Source organism: Callorhinchus milii, unplaced genomic scaffold (genome assembly GCF_018977255.1).
Source record: "Callorhinchus milii isolate IMCB2004 unplaced genomic scaffold, IMCB_Cmil_1.0 Scaffold2, whole genome shotgun sequence".
Taxonomy (NCBI): domain Eukaryota; kingdom Metazoa; phylum Chordata; class Chondrichthyes; order Chimaeriformes; family Callorhinchidae; genus Callorhinchus; species Callorhinchus milii.
Window position 1 is genome coordinate 125,279,102 of NW_024704743.1, and position 27,840 is coordinate 125,306,941.

Below are 27,840 nucleotides of genomic sequence, written 5' to 3' on the forward strand. Positions count from 1 at the left end.
CCACGGCGGTTGGGGCGTGGGGCATGATGATAGGTGTAGCCGGGTGGTGTAGCCTCAATGAGGGGGAAGTTGTCGCCTGGGGTCATCCAGGTTTCCGTGAGGGCCATGATGTCAATGTTCTCATCGAGGATGAGTTCTTTGACGGTCACAGGGTCTTATTGGAGATGGAGCGGACATTTTGAAGGCCAACGCGGAGTGGACAGTTGACAGAGGGATGTGTGGGATGGGAAGGGGTGGTGGATTCGTTGGCAGGGAGGGTGGGGGATGCAGATGAGGGAGGAAAGGTTAGCCCCCGGGGACAGGGGCTTGTGTGGCTTGGGGTGGTAGTGGGGAATGGGGCAGTCGGTGTGGCTGCTGCAGGACAGCCAGCGCCGAGTGCTGCGATGAGCCTGGCGGAGCAGAGGGAGGTGGTGGGGGGATCAAGCAGAGAGAGAGCAGGTCAGAGCGTGAGAGTTGCAGGGAGGGGGGCATTTTGAGGGAGGGCCAGCTCAGATCGGGGGGAGTTTTTCTCTCTTTCTCACTCAGTGTCCTGGACAACAATACCCCAGATAAAATTGGTCATTCACTTATAGAACAATAATAATCCTTGCAATTGATACAGCACCTCATCACGTCTTCGAGACGTCTCAAAGCGCTTCACAGGATACACTGTAAAGTGAATTGACTGTGTATTTTGTGGGTAAAACGCGGCGGCCGATAAACACCCCTCCCCCTTGCTCTGTGACAGGTTTGGGATTTTGGTGCCATTGTAGGTACCCGGTTGTTTGTCGATTGGCAGATCTCTTTCTGGGGGTAATAATCCCTTCAAAAAAAATAATATTATAATAATAATTTGGTCACTGAATCCATGACTGTTTGTGGGACGGCTGTGTACAATTGGCCTCCGCTTTTTGCTTGGAGACGTCTCAACAACATAAGGCGCTGTTTCAAATACAAGGATTATTATTATTATTTCAGATAAAATGCGAAAGGGAAGAGTGAGGAAAAGAAGCTAAAGGAAACGCGAGCTTTGTTGGCTCTGAATCAGAAAGGTATCTGAAGTGTTGTTGGATTCACAGGGACTGGATAATTAACAGCAGCCACCTGCCCAGTCACTGAGATACTGCGCCTGTTATTAACCCCATTCCCAAGTGCCTTGAGAAACAAATAGGTTTTGCTGACCATCTGTTTATGACAAAACCTCTCGGCCACTCTGCCCCCACCCTCTGGAACTCCATCCCGCAATCCCTCTGTCTCGCCCCACTCCCTCGCCACCTTCAGACCCACCTCAAGACCCTCTCTTCGACCATGCTTTCAATCTCCCAGTGAGTAGGATCCCGGTTGTCAGTCGATTGGCGGATCACTTTCCGGGGATAATAATTCCTCAAAAAATGAAAAATGTGGTCACTCAATCCACGACTGTTTGTGGGACATTCTGTGCGCAAATTGGCTGCCGTGTTTCACCCACAACACACAGTCACTCCACTTTACAGTATATTGTGTGAAGCGCTTTATATAATGTCCCCACGACGTGATAAGGTGCTATATCACAAACAAGGATTATTATTGTTATTCTATAGGTTTCCACACTGCCTTCCACATGCTTTAAAAAGGAACGATTTTCAATTTCCCTGAGATGTTCAACTGGTGGCATTAATTACTGAAAAAAGGCCGCTTTGACTGAGAGCAACACAGTTGGCTGCCTGCGGTTGATCTTTGACCACGAGCGATGTTGCCATGTGAAATGCTCGGGGCAGAGATTTATAATTGAGAGGTTATTGGAACGGGGGAGTGTGGAATTCTATGTCCATGTAAACACACACATCAATCTCCTTCCCTCCTCTCCGATGGAACGTGCATTTCCTGCTCTTACATTTTTAATATTAAAATAACAATAAATTTGGTCACAATCCACGACTGTTTGTGGGACACTGCTGTGTCTAATCAGCTTCATCCACAAAATATACAACAACATTACATTTGTACAGCGCCTTTCACATCAGGAGGACGTCCCAAGGCGTCCCTTTTTAAAGAGTGCGGAGGGCAGTGTGGAAACCTATAGAATACAGTCACTACACTTTATAGTATCTCCAGTGAAGCGCTTTGAGGCGTCTCAACAACGTGATAAGGAGCTATATAAGGACACTCCAGATATTTCCCAATAGATTAATGTAATAGGAAAGATGAGTTCAGAACTCCCTCACTCGCCAACTCCATCTGACCCCCCTTTTTCTGCCTTTACGTCCAGCTTCAAATCCCACCTCTTTGGCCACCCTTATCATCCTCTCCCCCCCTCACACACTCGCTTCAACCTCATTCCCTGTCCAGCGCTCTGAGACATTATCCTACGTGAAGGATTATAATATCTTCAATTGGTAGAAAATAATATTTGTCGTCTACCGAAGGCTCGGCTCACGATGTGGTAAATGGGCTGAACTCAAGTCTTAACTTTGAAACCTGTTTTCCTGCAGTTATTAAAAGTACAGAAAGAAAAGCAGCTTGAAAAACGAGAGCTCGTTTAGGAGAAGTTGACAAACTCTGGCTGCTCCCAAATGCTAAGGGATTGCATGAGGAACTTGACTGAAGAGAAGAGACAATCCACCGGGAAATAGATGGTAAATGGACTGGAAGGACAACTCCTAAAAAAGTCGACACAGACACAGACTCTGGCCTCCTTCTGTGCTGTACATTGCTATGGGTCTACGAATGCACCCTGACACCCATATCGTATAATAATATAACATAATAATACAACAACAAAATTCCATGTGTAAAGCGCCTTTCACGTCAGGAGGACGTCCCAAGGCACTGGACAGATAGTTATGGACCTGAGATGGGAGTTGGGGTCAGGGATGGTGGAGGGCAGAGAGGAGAAGCTGGGAGATCAAAAGCACCATCGAACAGGAGGGTCTTGAGGTGGGTCTTGAAGGTGACGAGGGAGGGGGCGAGGCGGAGGGACTGCAGGATGGAGTTCCAGAGAGTGGGAGCAGAGTGGCTGAAGGCCGACCCACCAATAGTGGGCCAAGCGAGGCGGAGGACGTGAAGCAGGCCGGAGCCCGCTGAGCAGAGGGAGCGAGCGGGGTGGTAGGGGGTTAGGAGGTCGCAGAGGTTGGGGGGGAGCAAGACCAGGATCTTGAACTGTACCCTCTGTGTGATGGGAAGCCAGTGGAGTCGGGTGAGGATGGGGGTGATAGGGTCACGGAGCCGGTGTGGGAGAGGACACGGGCTGCAGAGTTCTGGATGATCTGCCGCCTATGGAGGGAGGAGTTGGGGGCCGACAAGCAGTGAGTTTGCATAGTCGAGCCTCGATGTAATGAAGGCGTGTATAAGGGTCTCAGGGGCTGCGGTGTGAGACAGTGGCGGAGTCGGGCGATGTTGCGGAGATGGGGGAAGGCAGAACGGGTCATGGCGCAGATGTGGGGTAGAAAGGATAGTTGAGGGTCGAACAAGACCCCAAGGTTCGGGACTGGCTCAGTGAGGGGGAGTGAGCCCCATGGATGGTGATGCTGTCAGTGCCTGAGGTGAGGAGACGCTGACGGGAGCCAATTGACGTTCAACTATAGAAAGTTCGCTCTCATCCAGGACCTGATGTCTGACAGACATTGTGTCAGGACAGCAGTGGGTCCTGGAGTGAAGGGTGGAGACAGAGAGAGAGAGTTGGGTGTCAGCCACGTACATGTGGAAGTTAACCCATGTCTGCGGATGATGTCACCAAGGGGGAGCATATAGATATTGAAGAGGAGGGGACCAAGGACAGAGCCCTGAGGAACGCCACACGAGACAATGGGGGGACTAGGGGAGAAACCGTTTGTGGAGATGAAGTGCAGGCAGTGTGAGAGGTACGATCTGAGCCAGTCAAGGACAGAACCATGAAGGTTGAGGTGAGAGGAAAGGCGGTGGATGAGGATAAAGTGTCGAAAGCAGCAGAGAGATCAAGGAGGATGAGGAGGCAGAGGGAGCCCTGGTCACAGATGGACAGAATGTCTTCGTCACTTTGACCAGGGCGGTGTCTGTGCTGTGGGCGGCACGAAAATCCGATTGGAGGGGTTCGAGAAGGGAGTGGCCGGAGAGGAAGGAGGGAAGCTGGGAAGCAAGAACTCATTCCAGGACCTTGGAGAGGAAAGGGAGGTTGGAGATGGGGCGGTAGTTAGAGTGCACAGATGGGTCCAGGGAGGGTTTTTAAGGAATGATGACGGCCTTTTTTAATGGGGTGGGAACAGTACCAGAGGACAGGGAGAGGTTTATGATGTCAGTGAGTAGAGAAGCAAGGAGGTGGAGCTGGGAGGTAAGAACATAAGAACATAAGGAGGGGTAGGGATGTGGTTGAGGGAGCAGGTGGTGGGTTTCATGAAGGATATGGTGATGATGAGAGAGGAGGGGGAGACGGGTTCGAAGGTGTGGAGGGAGGGATGGGTAGGGGCCGGGGTGGGAGGGGGAGATGGGGAGGGGGTAGAAGATGTAGTGGCAGAGGCAGCTGAGCGGATTCCCTCGACTTTGGATTCGAGGAAGTCCAGCATCGCCTCGCAGTTGGCATTTGAGGTGAGGATGGGTGAGGCGTGAGAGGGTGGGCAGAGGAGTCGGTTGGTGATGGAGAGGAGCCTGGGGTTGTCCTTGGCCTCCAAGATTGTCTTGGAGTAGAACAACGATTTAGTGGAGGCGAGGGCGGAGTGGTAGGATTTGACATGGTCCAGCCAGATCTGCCGGTGGGCAGTCAGGGTTGATTTAAGCCCGGTCCGCTCAGTGGCACACACCTGGGCTTTAAGGAAGTGGAGGTGGCTGGTGTACCAAGGTGATTTGCGTGAGTAGGAGATAGTTCGGGAAGAGAGGGGAGCGAGGGAATCGAGAGTGGAGGGGATATTGTACTATTATATTAAAATAGTAATATTATGCAGCCATCTGAAAGCAGGGCTCCTCTGCCTCCTGTCCTCCTTGACCTCTCTGCTGTATTCAACACCATTGACCCAACTGCAGCCGAAACCCTTGTGCATGTGTTTGTCACCTCCCCATGGAATACTCCAACCCCCTCCTCGCCGTCTCCTCAGCTCCACTATTCACAAGATCAGCTCATTCAGACTCTGCCGCCCACACACTGACCTGAACCAAACTCCATCCCCACATCTCACCCGCTCTGGCCCAGGCTCCACTGGCTCCCCATCACCCAACACATCCACTTCAAGATGCTCTCACTCTCGTGTTCAAATCCCTTCACTCCCTGGCACCTCCCCACCTCTCCGACCCCCTCACTCCCCACCTCTCCGACCCCCTCCCTCCCCAACTCTCCGACCCCCTCCCTCCCCACCTCTCCGACCCCCTCCCTCCTCACCTCTCCGACCCCCTCCCTCCCCACCTCTCTGACTCCCTCACACCCCAATCCACCACCCGGTGCCTCTGTTTGACTGGCACCGTCTCCTGTTTGTCCTTCGCACCCTCTGCCCCACCATTGGAGGTTGTGCTTTCAGCCACTACGCCCCAAAACTCCAGAACATTCTCCCTCAATCCCTCCGTCTTGTCCCCTCTCTCCCCTCTTTCAAGTCCTGTCTGAAAACTTTCCTGATCGACCGTGATTACGGCACCTCCCCCCTCCCCGCGGCTCGGAGTCAGGCTCTGCCACTGTTAAGCGCTCTGAGATGCTGCCCTGTGTGGAGGGCGCTATAATGTGCAAGTTGTTGTTATAATAACATAATATGCCTGAGTCTGATCTGTATAAATCGTATCATCGCGTAAGTCGTATATCTGCTCAGGTCCTGTTCAACAGTTTATATTCTACACCAGTTTGACATATTTCATACTTTGTAGAAGTCATATTAAATGTATGGTCCAACTGATGTGACTTATGTGAGGTTTCCTGTATAACGATAACTATTATAATATATAAAAAATTAATATCTAATGAGCTTTGCAGTATGCTTACCTCTGGTTCTGTACACCCGCTGCAACCAGGACTATCTGCAAAACAACAAGGGAGAAAAATCAATGTTATTATTGAATAGAAAAAAAACCTCGTACCAGGTTCAACCCCCACATCAGGGCTGGGATCACATAGTCTAAGCTGATGCTCCAATACTCTCACTCTCACCTCCCCCCCACTCTATCTCCACCCCCCTCTCTCTCTCTCCCCCCCCCTCTCTCTCACTCAGGAGGTTGTGTGGGTTCAAGCCCCACGTCAGGACTTGGGATCACAGTCTAAGCTGATGCTCCAATACTCTCACTCTCTCTCCTCCCCCCCCCTTCTCTCTCTCTCCTCTCCCCCTTCTCTCTCTCCCCCCTCTCTCTCTCCCCCCCTCTCTCTCTCCCCCCTCTCTCTCTCCCCCCCTCTCTCTCTCTCTCTCACTCAGGAGGTTGTGGGTTCAAGCCCCACGTCAGGACTTGGAATCACACAGTCTAAGCTGATGCTCCCATACAGCGTTGGGGGGGGCGCGGGGGGTTGCACTGTGGGAGGTGCCGTCCTCAGGGGGAGACGTTAACCCGAGGTCCCGTCTGCCTGTTCAGGTGGATAGTAAAGATCCGCGGGGCTATTGGAAAAGAGAAGGGAGTTTCTCTCTCTCTCCCGGTGTCCTGGACAACAATCCCCAAAATAATATTGCCCACTCGCCCCACGGCTGTGTGTGGGGACACTGCTGTGCGTAATTGGCTGCCGGGTTTCACACACAAAATACTCAGTCACTACAGTTTACAGTATATCCTATCAAGTGCTTTGAAACATCTCAACAACATGATAAGGCGCTATATGAAAATACAACTTTTCTTATTAAGATTTAATAATAATAATCCTTGTATTTGATGTAGCACCTTACCACACGCCTCTGTTTACTTAACAGTAAGTAGGAACCCAGTTGTTGGTCAATTGGTGGATCGGTTTCCAGGGATAATAATCCCTCCAAAAAGCAAACAAAATGTGGTCATTCAATCCACAACTGTTTGTGGGACACTGCTGTGTACAATTGGCTGCCGTGTTTGGCCTCAAAATATACAGTCACTGCACTTCACGGTACATTCTGTGAAGCGCTTTGAGATGTCTCAACAACGTGAAAAGGCACTAAATCAAAAGCAAGGATTATATTAGTGACAGAGCAAACTGCTGATGACTGAACTGCTGACAGGGCTGAATAATGGTTTTGGAGCCTGATATATTGTGAAAGATCATCCATGTGGGCAGTGAAATGGCCAACCACACCCAGACAGCAACAACCTTCAGAAACATGCCTCCAGCACTGTGCAATCAGGCCGGTCAAATGGGGCATATTTCTAGTGCCTCTGTATTAACAACAGCAATAATAATAATCCTTTCATTTGTTACAGCGCCTTATCAGGTCTTCGAGACGTCGCAAAGCGCTTCACAGAATGCACTGTAAAGTGAATTGACTGTATATTTTGTGGGTGAAACGCAGCAGCCAATTGCTCACAGCAGCGTCCCACAAACAGCCGTGGGTTGAGTGACCACATTATTTTTATTCGTTTTGAAGGGATTATTATCCCTGGAAAAGTGATCTGCTAATCGACTAACAACCAGGTTCCTACTTACTGCTGGTAAACAGAGTGTGGAGTATGGAAACTTGCCTAACATTTCGTCCTGCCCGGGAATTGAACCAAGGTCTCAGACTTGTGAGGTGAGAGCTCTAATCACTGAGCTACTGGACTCCAACCACGGTCCCAGCTTTGGGTCAGTGGTGTCCACAGGAGCTCACAGGGTGACACTAACGCAGCTGATCCAGATGGTCACAACCCGTCCCAGATTACATTGCCTGTGCACCACATGTATATGTCTCCCTACCCCACAGCACATTAATCAACCTGAAATGAACTGTCAAGTGTCACAAGTAATAGCTTCCAGCGTTTACCATCTTGATGGTGGTGGTTGGCGAAGATAGGAGGTCTGTCTCCCGCTCGCATGGTGTGGGCGGTGAATATAAATAGGCTAATTATAGCCAGAGCTTTCCAGCACCTGAGCACTCGCTATCACCATCACCCATTGTCAGTGTCAGACTGATAGATCAGACTGGCCATCAGCTTGGTGGTGCTTTCATCTTTAATTCAGACACAATAAAACAGTGACTTTCTTTCATCCTCATTTCTCAGGAGGTCGTTTTTGTATTCGGAAATGACCAGAACAGGAGTCACACGCAATCTTATTCAGAATTCTTTAAGGATTCTTTCAAATTATTTTCAATGTGATTCTTTTTTCGACAACGGAGTGTCTGTTAGATGTGGAAACCCAACATTAGACTGAAGGGTGTCCCGGTGATTGGTATGGAGTCTCGTAGCTCAGTGATTCCAGCACTTGCCTCGCAAGCGAGAAGACCCAGATTTGATTCCCAGATGAGGCTAAACCTTGAGCAAGTTTCCTTACTCCACACACCTCTATTTACCCAGCAGTAAGTAATCATCTGGTTGTTAATCGTTTGGCATCGCTTTTCTGGAGGAAATAATCCCTGCAAATTTTTTTAAAAAATAATAATAATCTGGTCACTCAATGCACGGCTGTTTGTGGGACGTTGCTGTGAGCAATTGGCTGCCGTGTTTCACCTACAAAATATACAGTCAATTCACTTTACAGCATATTCTGTGAAGCGCTTTGAGACTTCTCAACAATGTGATAAGGCGGTACATCAAATGCAAGCATTATTATTATTCAACAATATTGAAAGCAAAAATAAAATCCTCCAGGAATTATCCTCCAACACCTTCAGCCACCTCACAGGAATTACTGTATCGTGTAGTGACTGTATTTGAGAACAAACAGCAATGCCCTCACAAACACAAGATGAACATCCAATTTTATCTGGAGGATTGTTGGTCAGGACATCAGGAGAAACTCCGTTCTCTTTCTGAATAGAACCATGTTAATGCGTCAGCCCGGCTCAGTGGTAGCACTCTCTCTCTCTCTCCCCCTCTCTCTCTCTCTCTCTCAGTCAGGAGGTTGTGGGTTCAAGCCCCACGTGAGGACTTGGAATCACAGTCTAAGCTGATGCTCCAATACAGCGCTGGGGGTGGGGGGGGGGCACTGTGGGAGGTGCCGTCCTCGGGAGGAGACGTTAAATCGAGGTCCCGTCTGCCTGTTCAGGTGGATGGTAAAGATCCCGCGGGGCTATTGGAAAAGAGAAGGGAGTTTCTCTCTCTCTTCCGGTGTCCTGGACAACAATCCCCCAAATAATATTGGCCACTCGCCCCACGGCTGTTTGTGGGGACACTGCTGTGTGCAATTGGCTGCCATGTTCACCTACAAATCCACAGTCACTACACATTACAGTATATCTTGTGAAGCACTTTGAGATGTCTTGATGACGTGATAAGGTCCTTTATCAAATGCAAGTATTATGATTATTATTATTTTTAACGTCCACCTGAGCAGAGGTCTCAGAGACGTGAAAGGTGATATAAAATTGTTGTTGTTGATAGTGTGTCTTGTCCTGAGACACTGGGGAGATTTTTACTGTACCTAAAGGCAGTGGGTACAGCAGTAACACCAAAGCTACAAGCCCCAGTAACTCGCTGTGATAGCCGGTACCCGCCAGCCTTCCCGCCCTGCACGCAGCCTGGATCAATGTAAGTAACTTCCAACTCAAAAACTACAGCAGGTCACAGGTCACAGAGCTGCCTCCAACATGTCTCTGCTCTTTCTCTTCAGAGAACCACCATTGCCTGTTCCCTCACACTCCCCCACAGGGTAGGGGCAGCTCCCACACACAATCACAAGGTTGGGCTGGATGAGGACCCTTTGGCCCATCCCAACTCAACCCTCCCCAACACCCACCGGACCATTCCCCCATTCACTGCCTCAAGCCATCTTTTAAAATGAGTCCCAGTCTTCTGGCCTCAACCACCCTCCCTGGCTATCCTCTCCCATTTGTTAATTACCCGCTGGCTGCATAAATACTTCCTAGTGTCTGTCCCGAGATGAATCCAGGTTCTATCTCCCTCGTAATGTACAATTTTCAGTTCAATATTAATCACTCTAATCGACAGCAGGATGTTTAGAATCCAGCAGTTACCCCAACACACACTCTGCTCCCCCCAAGCGTTGTCTCTTGGCAACCTGTGCATAATACTCTCTGGAATTAAGTAATCAGGGAGAGAGAGAGAGAGAGAGAGCTCATTCCATTCCAACAATCTCTCTCTGGGATTTCCATGTGTGGGGGAATGGGGGGAATTCTCAGTTGGGTTTGGAAACTGTTGAGCAGGTGACGGGTTTCCGTGGGTGTGAGACACCCGGCTGGTCACGGTGACGGGTTTCCGTGGGTGTCAGACACCCGGCCGGTCACGGTGATGGGTTTCCGTGGGTGTCAGACACCCGGCTGGTCACGGTGACGGGTTTCCGTGTGTGTCAGATGCCCGGTTGGGCAAAAAAAAACACTGACATTATCAAGCGCTCTGGGACACAGCCCCCATATATCATGGAGTCCTGTAGCTCAGTGTTTAGAGCACTCGCTTTGGAAGCGAGAGACCTGAGTTCAATTCCAGGCAGAGGGTGAAACCTTGGGCAAGTTTCCTTACTCCACACAGAGCCTAATAATAATCCTCCAAAACCAAAAACAATAATACATTGGTCATTTTCAATCTACGACTGTTTGTGGGACATTGCTGTGCGCAATTGGCTGCCGCCTTCGCCCACAAATATACAGTCAATTCACTTTACAGTGTGTTCGGTGAAGCGCTTTGGGACGTCCTCCCGACGTGAAAAGCACTATATCAAATGCAAGGATTATTATTATTATTATATTGGGCTGCAGAAGAGGCATTTAAAGGGTTAACCTCATCTAATAGGGTAACATTAAAAGGCTGTTCCCACTGGTTGCGGAGTCTGTAACTGGGGACACAATATAACATAGAGACTTGGGATCTAAAAGAGACTTCAGGAGGAATTACTTCCCCCTCAGAGAGAAGTGAGATTGTGGAACTCGCTGCCTGAAGATGGGGTGGAATTCAGATTCAAGAGGAAGTCAGACCTTCACATGAGGGAGAGGGGAAGAGAGTATAAGAGGCAGTGAGCGAGAGGAAAAAAGTGAGGAAGGGTGTAGGAGGGAGGGCGAGAGGGAGGGAGGGGGAGGGGGGATGGAGAGAGGGAGGGTGTAGGAGGGAGGACGAGAGGGAGGGAGGGCAAGGGGGTGGGAGGGCGGGAGGAATGGTTGAGAACTAGTGTGGAGTATAAACACCAGCATGGACTCACTCCCCCCCCACTCGGACAACATTCCTCCCTAACGCTCAACAACAACAACAACAACAAGATTCCATTGATAAAGCGCCTTTCACGTCAGGAGGACGTCCCAAGGCGCTCAGTAGAGGAACAAGCCAAACTTCCTCAACCTTCCTTAGATTCCTGGAAATGACGGCACAGAAGGAGGCCATTCAGCCCCTTGCCCTTGGCTCCACCCCCATATCATATAATAATCCTCGCCTTTATCACATCAGAAGGATGTTCAAATCACTTCACAGGAATTGCTGTTGGTGGCTGTTTGAAGGAGCTGGCAGAGAAAGGATGGGCCGAATGGCCTCCTTCTGTGCTGTAATATAACAATAATCCTGGCATTTGATACAGCGCCTGATCATGTCTTCCAGATGTCTCAAAGCGCTTCACAGGGTACACTGTAAAGTGAATTGACTGTATATTTATAATAATAATTTGTGGGCGAAACGCGTCAGCCAATTGTGCACAGCAGTGAGTGTCCCACAAACAGCCGTGAATTGAAAATGACCAATTTATTATTGTTTATTTTTCTTGAGGGATTATCATCAGGTGTGTGGAGTAAGGAAACTTGCCCAAGGTTTCTCCCTGCCGGGTATCGCACCCAGGTCTCTCGCTTGCGAGGCGATTACTCTAACCACTGAGCTACAGGACTCCTAAATTCAGTATTCTTGGATTCTAATAATAATCCTTGCATTTGATATAGCGCTTTTCACGTCGGGAGGACGTCCCAAAGTGCTTCACAGAACACACTGTAAAGTGAATTGACTGTATATTTGTGGGCGAACACAGCAGCCAATTGCACACAGCAGTGCCCCACACACAGCCGTGGGGCGAGTGGGCAATATTATTTGGGGGATTGTTGTCCAGGACACCGGGAGAGAGAGAGAAACTCCCTTCTCTTTTCCAATAGCCCCGCGGGATCTTTACCGTCCACCTGAACAGGCAGACGGGACCTCGGTTTAACGTCTCCTCCCAACGACGGCACCTCCCACAGTGCCCCCCCCACCCCCCACCCCCAGCGCTGTATTGGAGCATCAGCTTAGACTGTGTGATTCCAAGTCCTGATGTGGGGCTTGAACCCACAACCTCCTGAGTGAGAGAGAAAGGGAGAGAGAGAGAGGGGGAGAGAGAGAGAGCACTACCACTGAGCCGGGCTGACACACACACTGAGCCGGGCTGACATACACTGACACACACTGAGCCGGGCTGACACACACACTGATACACACTGAGCCGGGCGGACACACACGCCGAGCCGGGCCGACACACGCCGAGCCGGGCCGACACACACAATAATAAATCATATCCTTCCTATATGACAAGGTGATCCACACTGAACTCAGTGCTCCAGACGTGGTTAGACCAATACTTTATTGTGCTCCTCCCTACACCATATCAACCTATTCTCTCCCTTCGCTCAGTGTCCCCCGCCCTGGTTCATCCCACCATCGGCGGTTAGGCCTTCAGCCTCTCTGCCCCCACCCTATGGATCACCATCCTACATTCCCTTCGCCTCGCTCCCTCCCTCGGTCAAGACCTTCCTGTTTGACCGCACCTTTGGCTAGTCTCCCACCCCCACCCCCTTCCCCTCCAACCCACTAGATTTTAAATCCCAGCTCAATTGTCCAGCGCCTTGGGACGTCCTTCCAACGTGAAAGGCGTTGTGTAAATGTCAAAGTGTAAATGTAATTTGTTGTTGTAGACTGCATCAGATATGCTGGGGGTTATTTGCACTCCATCCAGTGGAGTCCTGTAGCTCAGTGGTTAGAGCACTCGCTTTGCACTCACTCCACTTGACAGTATATCCTGTGCAGCGCTTTGAGACATCTCAACGACGTGAAAAGGCGCCATGTCAAATGCAAGGATTAATATTATAGTTATTATTAACATCACCAGCTATAAAATAGGCAGATTTCACATTTCCAGTCGCTGTAATGTCGATTGGGATCACCCTATACATTATTTTCACTGCCCTATAAGTCCCCGGCTGCTCTCATTATCACCATCATCTGTTATATCTGTTATGTTTCTCTCTCTCCATCTCCAGGCAACTGTTTCTCTGTTTCCTTCTCTCTCTGTGTATTTCTATCTAGTTATCTTTTACCTTCTCTCTCTCTATGTATTTCTCTCCCGCTCTCTAGCTATTTCTTTCTCTGCCTCCCTGTTTTTCTCTCGCCCTCTCTCTCTGAATCTCTTTCCCCCCCTCTTGATTTTGTTGCTGTTCACCTCTAACACAATCACTGTCCTCATGGACAGGATAGACGCTGCAAATTCATCCCTCCCTCCCTCTCTCCCAACCAGTCAGCTCTGTGTTTATTTATTCTTTCCACGCCAGTCTGCCTGCCTTATCATCTCTACGTGCTGACAATACATCCATACTTAAATATAATATATATTATATAAATAATCTCTCCCCCCACACAGCAAATTGCAGATCATTCTGACTTGGCCTCTGTTTTTTATGCAGAGCTCATTCTCTCTCTAATAATTTCAATGTCTCCATCCGTTCTGTTCCCTGCCTTTTGCTTTGTTTTTATTTACGTCCCTGACCTCCCTGTCCAGCAAACTTTATTCTCTCTCTCTATCTACTCTCTCTTTCTCTCCCCCACCCTCTCCCCCCATCTCTTGCTCTTCCCATCTGTGTGTATGTCTCTCTCTCTCTCATCTCTATCTTTTATGTATCTCTCTCCCTCCCTCTCTTTCCTTCCCTCTTTGTCTTCTTTCTCCCTCTCTATGTACATCTCTCTCATCGTCTCTCCTCTCACCTCTCTTTGTTTCTCTTCCTTCCTCCCTCCTTCTCTCTCCCTCCATCACATCCTCACACGTCCTTTTATCTGTCCCAATGCAGATCACTTTGGATAATTATCACTTTCTCCCCCTCTCTCTCACACACACACCACACACACAGTAAGAGCTGCTCACTGCCCTGGGAGCATTTCACAGATAGACAGAGACACAACCCTCCCTATATACCTCCCCTCTCGCTCGGTATTTATTTCTCTTTCTATGCATCTCGTTCTCTCTCTCCCTCCCAATGTATATCTCTCCCTCTCTCTGTTTCTCCCACAAAATACACTCAATTAAATTCACTAACACTATCCTGTGAAACAACAACTTGGATTTACACAGCGCCCTTCACGTGGGGTAGCATCCCGGCGCCCTGGACAGTGGTGGAGTCTGACCCCGAGCTGGGGGGAGGGAGAGGGGGAGATGGAGGGGGGAGGCAGAGGAATTAAGGGAGAGAGTGACAGAGTTTCGGCGGTTGAGGCTACCAGTGGTGGAACGGAGGGGACGAGGCCGGAGCCAGCCAGGTGGAGGCAGCGGGAGGTGGAGTGGGGGGTGAGCAGGTCGGAGATGAGGGAGGGAATGAATGAAGTGATTTGAAAATGAATGAGAGGATCTTGAAATCAATCCGTTCGGTGATAGGGAGACAGTGGGGGCTGGCGAGGGATGGGGTGATGGGGTACAGAGTTTAGGGTGTGATAGGGAGCCAGTGGGGGCTGGCGAGGGCTGGGGTGATGGGGTACAGGGGTTAGTGTGTGTGATAGGGAGACAGTGGGGGCTGGCGAGGGCTTGGGTGATGGGGTACAGGGGTTAGTGTGTGTGATAGGGAGCCAGTGGGGGCTGGCGAGGGCTGGGGTGATGGGGTACAGGGGTTAGTGTGTGTGATAGGGAGCCAGTGGGGGCTGGCGAGGGATGGGGTGATGGGGTACAGGGTTTAGTGTGTGTGATAGGGAGCCAGTGGGGGCTGGCGAGGGCTGGGGTGATAGGGGGAGTTTAGTGCAGGTGAGAAACTGCCCTCCAAGTGTTTCCCCAACCCCATCACAGCCCCCAGCCCAACCCTGTAGCTCAGTGGTTAGAGCACTTCGGCGAGTTTCCTTACTCTACACGTCTGATAATAATCCACAACAATAACAAAATGACATGTATAGAGCGTCTTTCACGTCGGGAGGACATCCCAAAGCGCTGAACAGTCAGATGTCGGGGCCCGAGCATGGGGGAGGGGTGGGGGAGGTGGGGGAGGGAGACCAAAGGCACGGTTGAAGAGAAGGGTCTTGAGACCGGCCTTGAAGGAGGCGAGGGAGGAAGCGAGGCCAAGGGACCGTAGGATGGCGTTCCAGAGTGTGGGGGCAGAGAGGCTGAAAGCCCGGCCACCAATGGTAGGGCAGGAGACATGGAGCAGTCGGAGCCCGATGAACGGAGGGAGCGGGCGGGTTGGTAAGGAGTCAGTAGGTCAGAGAGGTACGAGGGGACAAGGCCATGGATGGCCTTGAAATAAAAATGAGACCATAATAAATTGGTCATTTGCACGACTGTTTGTGAGACATTGCTGTGCGCAATTGGCTGCCGCGTTCGCCCACAAATATACAGTCAATTCACTTTACAGTGTGTTCTGTGAAGCGCTTTGGGACGTCCTCCCGACGTGAAAAGCGCTATATCAAATGCAACGATTATTAGGATTGTTATTATTATTAACCACAGCCCCAGACCAACCCCCAACCACAAACCCTGGCCCCACATCTCAGCCCAGCCCCCAACCACACATCCCCCCAGCCCCGCACATCCCCCCCAGCCCCGCACATCCCCCCCAGCCCCGCACATCCCCCCCAGCCCCGCACATCCCCCCCAGCCCCACACATAGCCCCAGAGACACCGAGATAGTGAATGAGACAAAAAGAGAAACAGAGAGAGAGAGACACAGAGACACAGAGAGACAGAGATACAGAGAGAGTGAGGGAGACACAGACAGACACAGAGGGACAGTGGGGGAGACAGACAGACACAGAGGGACAGTGGGGGAGACACAGACACACAGACAGACAGTGAGGGGGACACAGACCCAACAGACAGACAGTGAGGGGGACCCAGACCCACACAGACAGACAGTGAGGGGGACACAGACACAGACCCACACAGACAGTGAGGGGGACACAGACCCACACAGACAGTGAGGGGGACCCAGACACAGACCCACAGACAGACCCACAGACAGACAGACAGACAGACAGACAGACAGACAGACAGACCCACAGACAGACAGACAGACCCACAGACAGACAGACAGACAGACAGTGGGGGGGGGGGCACAGACACAGACCCACAGACAGGCAGACCCACAGACAGACAGAGGGGGTACCCAGACACAGACAGACCCACAGACAGACCCACAGACAGACAGACAGACAGACAGAGGGGGGGTACCCAGACACAGACAGACAGGGGGGGTACCCAGACACAGATAGACAGATAGACCCACAGACAGACCCACAGACAGACAGACAGACAGGGGGGGGTACCCAGACACAGACAGACAGACGGGGGGGGGGGTACCCAGACAGACAGACAGACAGACAGACAGGGGGGGTACCCAGACAGACAGACAGACAGACGGGGGGGGGGGTACCCAGACAGACAGACAGACCCAGACACAGACAGGGGGGGGGGTACCCAGACAGACAGACCCACAGACAGACAGACGGGGGGGGGGGGGGTACCCAGACACAGACAGACAGACAGACAGACAGACAGACAGGGGGGGGTACCCAGACACAGACAGATAGACAGGGGGGGGTACCCAGACACAGACAGACAGACCCACAGACAGACAGACAGACAGACGGGGGGGGGGGTCCCCAGACAGACAGACGGGGGGGGGGGGGTACCCAGACACAGACAGACAGACCCACAGACAGACAGACGGGGGGGGGGGGTACCCAGACAGACAGACAGACAGACGGGGGGGGGGGGGGGTACCTGGCTGCTGGCGGATGCTGATGGTACCATCTCTGCTCAGGATCACAGCTGCTGCTCCGCTCAGCCTCCCGGACCCCCCCCCCAGCCCGACCCCCGGGTCCAGCCCCGGCAGCACTGGTAGCAAACAGCCCATCCCTGTTCCTCATTCAGGGGCTGTTTGTACAGCTTCAGAATCTCCTCCAGAGACAACTCCTGGTCCGGGTCCTGGTCTCCAGCCTCTGCTCCAGACTCCCCTCTCCCCGCCATCCGCATACACCCCCTGAACCCCACTCTCTGCTTCAGCTCAGAGGGGAGAGAGAACCCCCAAACACAAACCGCAGAGAGACAGAGAGAGAGAGAGAGAGAAATACCCACAAAAATACTCAGCAGAAAACAAATCAGATCCTGTGCTCAGTGGGTGATTTTTTTGTTGCAAAATCACATCAAAAGCAATAACCGCTCCTTTCTGCCATTCTATCCTCTCATTCTCTCTCTCTCTCTATATATATATATATATTACTCTCTTCTTCAGATCAGACCAGAGAGAGAGAGAGAGAAATACCCACAACACAAACAGCTGCGACTTCTCTGCTTTCAAAAAATATATATTTTTTTGCATATCACATTAAAAGCAATAAGATTCTCTGCCATCGGATCAGATCAGATCACTCACAAACAGCAGCAAATAACACCACACAGTTGCAGGACGGATTTAGTGCAAAAATGTTTTTTTTACATGAATAGCAATAACAGCCTCTCTGCCAACTTCATATCAATCCACTTCAGATCAGAGCAGAAACAACAGCAGCAAAAATAAAAGGCTTTCTCACTGATCTCGTGCATAAGAAAAGGTTATTTTTGCTTTTCTTTCAAAAAAATGTTTTTTTTTCCAAATCACGTTAAAAGCAACAAGAGCAGCATCTTATCTCTCTCCTCCTCCTCTCTTTTCCTCTCTCTCTCCTCTCGATTCCTCCAATTTACACCCAGTCTGTCGCCTTCCTCTGAGTCTGATTCAACCTCTTCCAGTGAGTTCTTATTGAATGCAATCATATGACTCCTTTCTCCAATGCCTAACACAGAGAGAGAGGGAGAGAGAGAGAGGAGAGGGAGGGAGGGAGGAGAGAGAGAGAGAGAGGGAGGGAGGGAGAGAGAGAGAGGGAGGGAGGGAGAGAGAGAGAGAGAGACAGGAAACCTCCAGGTCCTTACGCCTGTAGAGTTTATTTATCAACTGTACCACTTGGTGCTGTATATTATACCTTGAATACACAGCAGAGATTATTACAGTAATAGTCCTTGCATTTGGACTTGGCTGTAAAATGACCAGAGGGGGAGGGGGAGGGGGGGTAATAATAATAATAATAATAATAATGCATTTGATTCACCGCCTTATCACACGTTAACATAACCTGTTTATTCAGCTGTAAGTAGGAACCAGGTTGTTAGTCAATTGGCAGATCACTTTCTGGGGATAATAGTCCCTCATCACCCAAACAAATTGTGACTCAATCCACGGCTGTTTGTGGGACACTGTTGTGCGCAATTGGCTGCTGCGTTTCATCCACAAAATACACAGTCACTACACTTTACATAACAACAACAACTCGGATGTATATAGTGCCCTCCACTCCGGACAGTGTCTCAGAGATTCACAGTAACGGATCCCGGGGCCGAGCCCAGGGGAGGGGAGGGGCCAGGGGAGGGGGTGGGGTCAGGGAGGGGGAGGAACCACGGGGAGGAGCCAGGGGAGGGGGTGGGGTCAGGGAGGGGGAGGAACCACAGGAAAGGGGAGGAGCCAGGGGAGGGGAGGAGACTGGGTGGGGGAGGAGCCTGTGGTGGTGGGGGAGCCAGGGGAGGGGAGGAGCCAGGGGTGGGGGAGGAGCCGGGGAGGGGGAGGAACCAGGGGGTGGGGGTGGGGGAAGGTGACCAAAGGTGCCGTCGAAGAGAAAGGTCTTCAGCAGAGACCTGAAAATAGGAAGAGAGGGGACGAGGGGAAGGGAGTGAGGAAGGGAGTTCCAGAGCCTCGGGGGGTAGTGGCTGAAGGCACAGCCGCGAGGGGGGAGCGGAGGCCTCGGGGGACGAGGAGGAGGTCAGACCCGGAGGAACGAAGGCAAAGGGTACCGTTTTGAGGAGAGAGGAGGTCAGAGAGGTCGGGGGGGGCAGAGGAGTGCAGGGACTTGAACACGAGGTGAGGATCTTGGGTGAGTCAATCCTCTCTGGGACAGGAGCCGGTGCAGTCTGGACAGGACTGGGGGGATCGGGGAGAGGGGTTTGGGGGTGGGGGGGAGGGCCAGGATTGGGGGGATCGGGGAGAGGGGTTTGGGGGTGGGGGGGAGGGCCAGGACTGGGGGGATCGGGGAGAGGGGTTTGGGGGTGGGGGGGAGGGCCAGGACTGGGGGGATCGGGGAGAGGGGTTTGGGGGTGGGGGGGAGGGCCAGGACTGGGGGGATCGGGGAGCGGGGTTTGGGGGTGGGGGGGAGGGCCAGGATTGGGGGGATCGGGTAGAGGGGTTTGGGGGTGGGGGGGGAGGGCCAGGACTGGGGGGATCGGGGAGAGGGGTTTGGTGGTGGGGGGGAGGGCCAGGACTGGGGGGATCGGGGAGGGGAGTTTGGTGCGGGTGAGAATGTGGACATAAGAACATAAGAAATGCTGGACGAAAAAAGACCAAGGTCCATCTAGTTGGCCTTCCACCTCCCTGGCAGTCACATGCACATATGTCTGTTCCCATCTCCCTATGTGCTGTATCCCATCATGTTATTCCCTAAAACAAAACTATCTAATCTGTGATTGAAAGAATCAACATTTCCTGCTTCAACCGTCTCCCCAGGGAGCCTGTTCCACAGGGTCACTATTCGCTCACTGAAATAGTGTTTGCGTAGATTTGTTCAATCGTAGGCCGTGTCCCCTGGTTTACTATTCTGGACACGTTGAAGCAGCGCGTCATGATCCAGATTGACTGTATATATTGTGGGCGAAAAGCAGCAGCTGAATGTGCACAGCAGTGACCCACAAACAGTTGTGGATTGAGTGATGACATTTTTTGGGGAGAAATTATTACCCCCAGAAAACAATAACAACAACAAGATTCCATTTATTGAGCGCCTTTCACATCGGGAGGACGTCCCAAGGCGCTGTACAGTTGGGTCAGGATCGATGGAAACGATCCATCAATCAACTAACAACCGGGTTCCTACTTACTGCTCAGAACAACAATAACTACAATTTGCATTTACACAGTGCCCTTCACGTGGGGTAGCGTCCCAAAGCTTTTCACAGTGGCGGAGTCTGACCCTGAGCCAGGGGGAGAGGGTGGTGGGGGGGGGGGGGAGGTGGCCGTCAGCACTATCAAAGGGAAGGTCTTTAGGTGGGATTTGGTTTGTCGCCCACTCATCACATTTAGTCGCCTAACAAACAATTTGAAAAACAAAATCAAATAGACCTTTTCCCATTATAACAACAAATTGTATTTGTTTCACGCCTTTCACATCAGGAGGACAATGAGGGGGTTGCACCTGAGCTGTGGGTTGGGATCTGAGACGGGTGGAGGGCAAGGAAAGTAGAGTTGGGAAAATGACCAAAGGCACAGTCAAAGAGGGTCTTGAGACGGATCTTAAAGGAGACAAGGCGGGGGACGAGGTGGAGGGGCTCTGAGATGGAATTCCAGAGGGTGAGGGCAGAAAGGCTGAAGGCCTGAGTGATAATGGTGGGATGTGCCGGCCGGGGACGAGGAGCAGAGGTTAGTAGGGTTTTAGGAGTTCATAGACGTGCGGAGGAACAAGGTTGTGGAGGGCTTTAAATGTGAGGGCAAGGATTTTACACTATCCTCGGGGGACCGGGGAGTCAGTAAAGCTGGGCGAGGGTGAGAGTCTTTGGTCTTTTAAACAGTAACATTGTTGAATGATGGTGAAGTGTTTTCCTGCCAACACACCTTTCGGTCAGGAGTTTGCTCTATAACTGTGATCATGAGGTTTAATGTGAGGCTTTAAAAGTTTAATGCCAGTTACTCCTGCAGTGCGGTTGAAACAGAGTCACCAGTGTTACTTGTTTCATTGCGCTCTAACATGCACTGCCTTCACATCGGCTGCTTTGCTATTTGCTATTGAGCGTTGCCGCCAACTATCTCTGCCCTTGTTGTTTCTCTATTCCAATGCCCTCCTCACCAGTCTCCCCAGTTCCACCACTCAACTCACACTACAACTGGCTCCCTATCACTCACACTAACCCCGTACCCCATCACCCCAGCCCTCGCCAGCCCCCACTGGCTCCCTATCACACACACTAACCCCCGTACCCCATCACCCCAGCCCTCGCCAGCCCCCACTGGCTCCCTATCACACACACTAACCCCTGTACCCCATCACCCCAGCCCTCGCCAGCCCCACTGGCTCCCTATCACACACACTAACCCCTGTACCCCATCACCCCAGCCCTCGCCAGCCCCACTGGCTCCCTATCACACACACTAACCCCTGTACCCCATCACCCCAGCCCTCGCCAGCCCCCACTGGCTCCCTATCACACACACTAACCCCTGTACCCCATCACCCCAGCCCTCGCCAGCCCCCACTGGCTCCCTATCACACACACTAACCCCTGTACCCCATCACCCCAGCCCTCGCCGGCCCCACTGGCTCCCTATCACACACACTAACCCCTGTACCCCATCACCCCAGCCCTCGCCAGCCCCCACTGGCTCCCTATCACACACACTAACCCCTGTACCCCATCACCCCAGCCCTCGCCAGCCCCCACTGGCTCCCTATCACACACACTAACCCCTGTACCCCATCACCCCAGCCCTCGCCAGCCCCACTGGCTCCCTATCACACACACTAACCCCTGTACCCCATCACCCCAGCCCTCGCCGGCCCCACTGGCTCCCTATCACACACACTAACCCCTGTACCCCATCACCCCAGCCCTCGCCCAGCCCCACTGGCTCCCTATCACACACACTAACCCCTGTACCCCATCACCCCAGCCCTCGCCAGCCCCACTGGCTCCCTATCACACACACTAACCCCTGTACCCCATCACCCCAGCCCTCGCCAGCCCCACTGGCTCCCTATCACACACACTAACCCCTGTACCCCATCACCCCAGCCCTCGCCAGCCCCACTGGCTCCCTATCACACACACTAAACCCTGTACCCCATCACCCCAGCCCTCGCCAGGCCCCACTGGCTCCCTATCACACACACTAACCCCTGTACCCCATCACCCCAGCCCTCGCCAGCCCCCACTGGCTCCCTATCACACACACTAACCCCTGTACCCCATCACCCCAGCCCTCGCCAGCCCCACTGGCTCCCTATCACACACACTAACCCCTGTACCCCATCACCCCAGCCCTCGCCAGCCCCACTGGCTCCCTATCACACACACTAACCCCTGTACCCCATCACCCCAGCCCTCGCCAGCCCCACTGGCTCCCTATCATACACACTAAACCCCGTACCCCATCACCCCAGCCCTCGCCAGCCCCCACTGGCTCCCTATCACAGAATGGATTGATTTCAAGATCCTCTCACTTGTCTGCAATCCCTTCACATCCTGGCACCCCCTATCTTTCTGACCTAACCACTGAGCAACAGGACTCCATTGTAGCACCAGAACTGAGCTCAGCAAAACCTGGAGGTCAAACTTGGGCCTTTCCCAGTGTGTATCTTTTATTAACTGAATAATCTATTCATTGAATAAAATAATGGATGGGGCGAAGCCGCAATGAATAACAATCATTGTATTTCATATCGCTCCTTTTATGTCAAAATAAGCTGTCCTACCCGAAAAGCAATCCCAATATACATTTGGTTCTTCACTGCATGGCTGTTTAGGGGACATTGCTGTGCAAATTACGTGCTATGTTACGACCACAAAAAACAGTCACTACAGTTTACAGTATATTCTGTGAAGCGCTTTGAGATGTCACGACGGTGTGGTAAGCTGCTATATCAAATGCAAGAATTATTATGTGTGTAGAGACTGTTTTCTTTTTGGCAAGGGTGGCAGCCATTTTGAAAATAGCAGAATTCCACAAACAGCCATGAAGTGAAGGACTAATTTATCTGGAGGAATGTTGGTCAGGACATTAGGAGAAACAGGCAGATAGTTTCAAGTCTCACAGAAACAGGAGGAAGCCATTCGGCCCCTCGAGCCTGTTCCGCCATTCTATAAGATCATGGCTGATCTGTACCTCAAGTCCAATTACCTGCCTTTGCCAAGTATCCAATGATACCCTGACCTAACAAATAGGTCTCAACCGAACGACATCAACTTTCAACAATGCAGCGGCACCGGGGCGAGAGCCGAGAGACTGAGTCTTACATTAATAATAATAATAATCCTTGCATTTGATATAGCGCTTTTCACGTCGGGAGGACGTCTCAAAGCGCTTCACAGAACACACTGTAAAGTGAATTGACTGTATATTTGTGGGCGAACGCGGCAGCCAATTGCGCACAGCAATGTCCCACAAACAGTCGTAGATTGAAAATGACCAATTTATTATTGTTTGGTTTTGGAGGATTATTATTAGGCTCTGTGTGGAGTAAGGAAACTTGCCCGAGGTTTCGCCCTCTGCCTGGAATTGAACTCAGGTCTCTCACTTGCAAAGCGAGTGCTCTAACCACTGAGCTACAGGACTCCACATTGTTTAAGTATCTTGACCAAATTTATGTTTGTTTTTTTTGGAGGGATTATTACCTCCAGAAAGTGATCCACAAATCGACTAACAACTGGGTTCCTACTGACTGTGAGGTAAACACGTGGGATCACCCAATGGTAAAGCACTAATACTCTGCACAAATCCTTGTACAATCAGGTGGGGCAGTGGGTGTTATTTGGATTACACAACACATGGCATTTACACAGAGCCTGTCTTTCACGTTGGGAGGATGTCCCAAGGCGCTGGATAGTCAGGGATTTGGACCCGAGCTGGAGCTGTGATCAGGAGGGTGGAGGACACGGAGGGTGGGGGTAGGAGGGTGACCGAAGGCCTGGCCAAAAAGAAGGGTCTTGAGACGGGTCTTGAAGGATGCGATGGAGGAAGCGACGCAAAGGAACTTTTAGATAGAGTTCCAAAGGTTGGCGGCAGAGAGGCTGAAGGCCCAACCGCTGATGGGGGAGCGGGCTGGGCGGTGGATGTGGAGCAGGCCGGAGCCAGTGGAGAGAGGTCGACATGGAGTTAGCAGGTCAGAGTTTCAATCCTAGAGATAGATCCCACTGCACCAGACTGAGAATTCCTTGCATGTCACCTACACATAGAAATTCCCTCGTTTGGAATGGATTGCGCTGTCTCCCTGGACGGACGAAACACACATACCTAATTCCGATTATGTGCACAGAGTTCCTACTCTGGTAAAGTCCTGGAGTTTTTTTTGCTTCCTGCACCAAATACCTTCCATGTTGGCTCACGAAAACAGTCACTACACCCGACAGTCATTACTTGTCACGTGTGTCCCACAAGGAAAGTTCTAGAAGCTTATTCTTTCCTGGCCAATAACTCCCAACGTAATTTTAACAAGGTAATTTAAAACGTAAATTTAAATGGCCCCAATGCTTTTAAAATTGTTTACGAGTTATTTTATAACTCGTAAACAATCGTAAAATTTACCAAATGAAAAGTGGTGGATGTGAGGAAATGGTGCCTTCTGCTGGTCAAGTGTGGTCAGGCAGGATAGACAGAGCCCTCGGGTGAAACAAACTCTCTTCATGAGCGAAGAAATAACAATAATAATCCTTGCATTTGTGGTGTGAATGTCCAACTTTATTTGGGGGATTTTTGGCCGGGACACCAGGAGAGAGAAACTGCCTTCTCGTCAAATAGTGCCATGGGATCTTTAACAGATACACAGAACCTCTATTTTTAATATCTTGTTGGCATTAGCTGCTGCATTATATATTGGAGAAGGGGAATAGTTGCTGTAGAAAGATCGTGAAAATAAAATTATTTCCTGTGCTTATTTATATCAAATCTGTAAAGGATTTGAGATTTATTGAGTATCCAAAGCAGGTCTTAATGCACAGAAATCACTGGCTTCGGGACCACATCACTCCCACCCTCGCTCGCCTCCACTGCTCCCCATCCCCCAGAGGATTGATTTCAAGATCCTCATCCTCACCTACAAGGCCATTCACGGCCTCGCTCCCTCCTACCTCTCCGACCTACTATCCCCCTACCTACCTGCCCGTACCCTCCGTTCCTCTGGCTCCGGTCTGCTCCACATCCCCCGCCCCAACCGCCCTACCATCGGTGGTCGGGCCTTCAGCCTCTCAGCCCCGAGGCTCTGGAACTCTTTCCCCAGTGCCTTCGCCGCTTCCTCCCTTTCCTCCTTCAAGGCCGGTCTCAAAACCTTTCTCTTTGACCTTCAGCCTTCAGCTCCGCTCTCGACTCTCTTCCCCCTCCTCGCTCCCTCCCTTCCCTCCCCTTACCCTGACCATTTCCCCCCTCCTCGCTCCCTCCCTTCCCTCCCCTCACCCTGACCATTTCCCCCCTCCTCGCTCCCTCCCTTCCCTCCCCTCACCCTGACCATTTCCCCCCTCCTCGCTCCCTCCCTCCCTCCCCTCACCCTGACCATTTCCCCCCTCCTCGGGTCCTGACCCAACTGTGCAGCGCCTTGGGACGTCCTCCTGACGTGAAAGGCGCTTTATAAATGGAATCTTGTTGTTGTTGTTGTTGTGGTTGATAGTTTTGAGGCGATAATAACACAAGATTGACATTGAGGTTTATTTTGTTTCTCCAAGTAAATAATAATAATAATCCCTACATTTGATATAGCGCCTTATCACGTCTGAGATGTCTCAAAGCACTTCACAAAATATACTGTAAAGTGAATTGACTATATTTTGTGGGTGAAACGCAGCAGCCAATTGTACACAGCAGCGTCCCCACAAACAGACGTGGATTGAGTGACCAGAATTTTTTTTAAGAGATTATTATCCACAAATAAGTGATTTTCCAATCAATCGACAAACAACCAGGTACCCACTTACTGCTGGTAAACAGAGACTTGTGGAGTAAGGAAACTTGGCTAACGGGATTGAATCCGGGTCCTCTTGCTTTCGAGTGAGCACTCCAAACACTACACTCACGCTCCGCCTGCTCCACATCCCCCCCGCCCGACCCGGGTTACCATCGACGATTGGGCCTTCAGCCTCTCTGCCCCCACCCCCTGGAACTCCATCCCACATTCCCTTCGCCTTGCCCCCTCCCTTGCCCTCTTCTTTGACCGTGCCTTCGGTCCCCCCTCCCTGATCCCAACCCCCCACCCCACTCGAATGCTAATCGACTGTTCAGCGCCTTGGGACGTCCTCCTGACGTGGACGTCGCTTTACAAATGTAATTTTGTATTGTATTGTATACTAGAGACTCCGCATTATTACTCCATAGAATATTCTAACACTTTAAGCCGCTCTGATTTAGATAAATTTCCTTTCATGTTTAATGCATACTTGAATACCATAACTACTGATATCAGACTGTGCCATGAATAATTTGCATTTGAGAATGTCATTAAATAAAATGTGTGGATAACAGCAACTCTCGAGTGCAAGACATCGTCCACACACACACACACAGCTGAATTTTCTGTGCAGCTTTGGACATGCCAATATCATCTCCGGCCTCAACGTCAGACAAGAAAGACATCCAAATGAATTTTATGTCAATATTTCAAATACTATTCTAAGCAGAATTATTAATCTGAGGGAAGTGAACAATGATGGAGAAGTCTGAGGTTTGCAGCAGATGCTTGTAACCGAATCAGCAAGTCCACACATCCTCTCCAGAAATATAAGTCTCTACTGTGTTTTGCTCAAAATTAGTTGAAATAAAATAATCCACGACTGTTTGTGGGACACTGCTGTGCACAATTGGCTGCCACATTTCACCCACAAAATATAATCAATCCACTTTATATTCTGTGAAGCTCTTCGAAATGTCTTAACAATGTGATAAAGCACTATATCAAATGCAAGGATCATGATTATTATAAATAATCCTTACATTTGATAATGCCTTACATCGGGAGGACGTCTCAAAGCACTTCACAAGACACATTGCAGTGAAGTGTCTGTGGGTTTGTAGGGAAGCGTGGCAATCAATTTGTGCACAAACAGCCATGAAATAAGCAACTAGTTTTACTGGGGAATTGTTGGCCATTTCGAGCATTTTTCCAATAGCCCCGCGGGATCTTCAACATGCATCTGAACAGGCAGACGGGACCTCGGTTTAACATCTCACCTGAAAAATGGCACGTCTGATAATGCAGCAGTCCCCAGCATTGGGGATGTCAGCCAAGTCTATATGAGGTCAAAGTCCTGAGGTGGGGCTTGAACCCACAACACTCAGACTCAGAGAGCTACGGAGAGCGGACTGAGCTAGGCTGACGTACAGGCCTTATGTCCTTCATAATCCTTGCCTCTGACAAAAGCTCTGGAAATGTCAAAACATCTCAAACTATTTCACAGGTAATTACTGACAAATCTACTGACTGTTTGAGCTTGTAGCAAATTATTGGTCCATGAATAATTTCAAACTATTCTTACTCCTTAATACCATTGTCATAAAGTTTAAACACTTTGCAAAAAATTCTGAGTTAGTTGTGGTTTAAAAACCTAATAATAATAACTTGGTCATTCAACCCACGACTGTTTGTGGGACACTGTGTGCGCAATTGGCTGCTGTGTCTCGCCCACAAATATACAATTAATTCACTTTTCAATATATTCTGTGAAGTGCTTTGAGATTTCCCGAAGATGTGACAAGGTGCGGTATCAAATGCCAGGATTATTATTATTAACGCTGAAAGTTCAGGTTGATTGTCTCATGGCAAGGGGCCATTATTATTGCGTGAGCCATAACAGCAGAGCTCCCAGGGGAGGGGGATGGGGAGGGGGGGAATGTCTGGATAGTGATCAAGAAATCAAGAGCAGGAATCCAGTGATCTGTA

The 27,840-nt window shown here is 50.7% G+C and overlaps 1 protein-coding gene across 1 annotated transcript in view; it reads right to left on the bottom strand.

Moving 5' to 3' along the window:
- The window catches only part of LOC103173493 (protein spire homolog 1-like), a gene marked incomplete in the record, with an annotated part of 80,412 nt that extends 63,364 nt beyond the window's left edge, over nt 1-17,048 (bottom strand). The window contains 2 exon segments of the mRNA XM_042332424.1: nt 5,891-5,925; nt 16,916-17,048. Of these exon segments, the coding sequence (XP_042188358.1) occupies nt 5,891-5,925; nt 16,916-17,048 (168 nt within the window).
- Between the last annotated feature and the right edge of the window lie 10,792 nt (nt 17,049-27,840).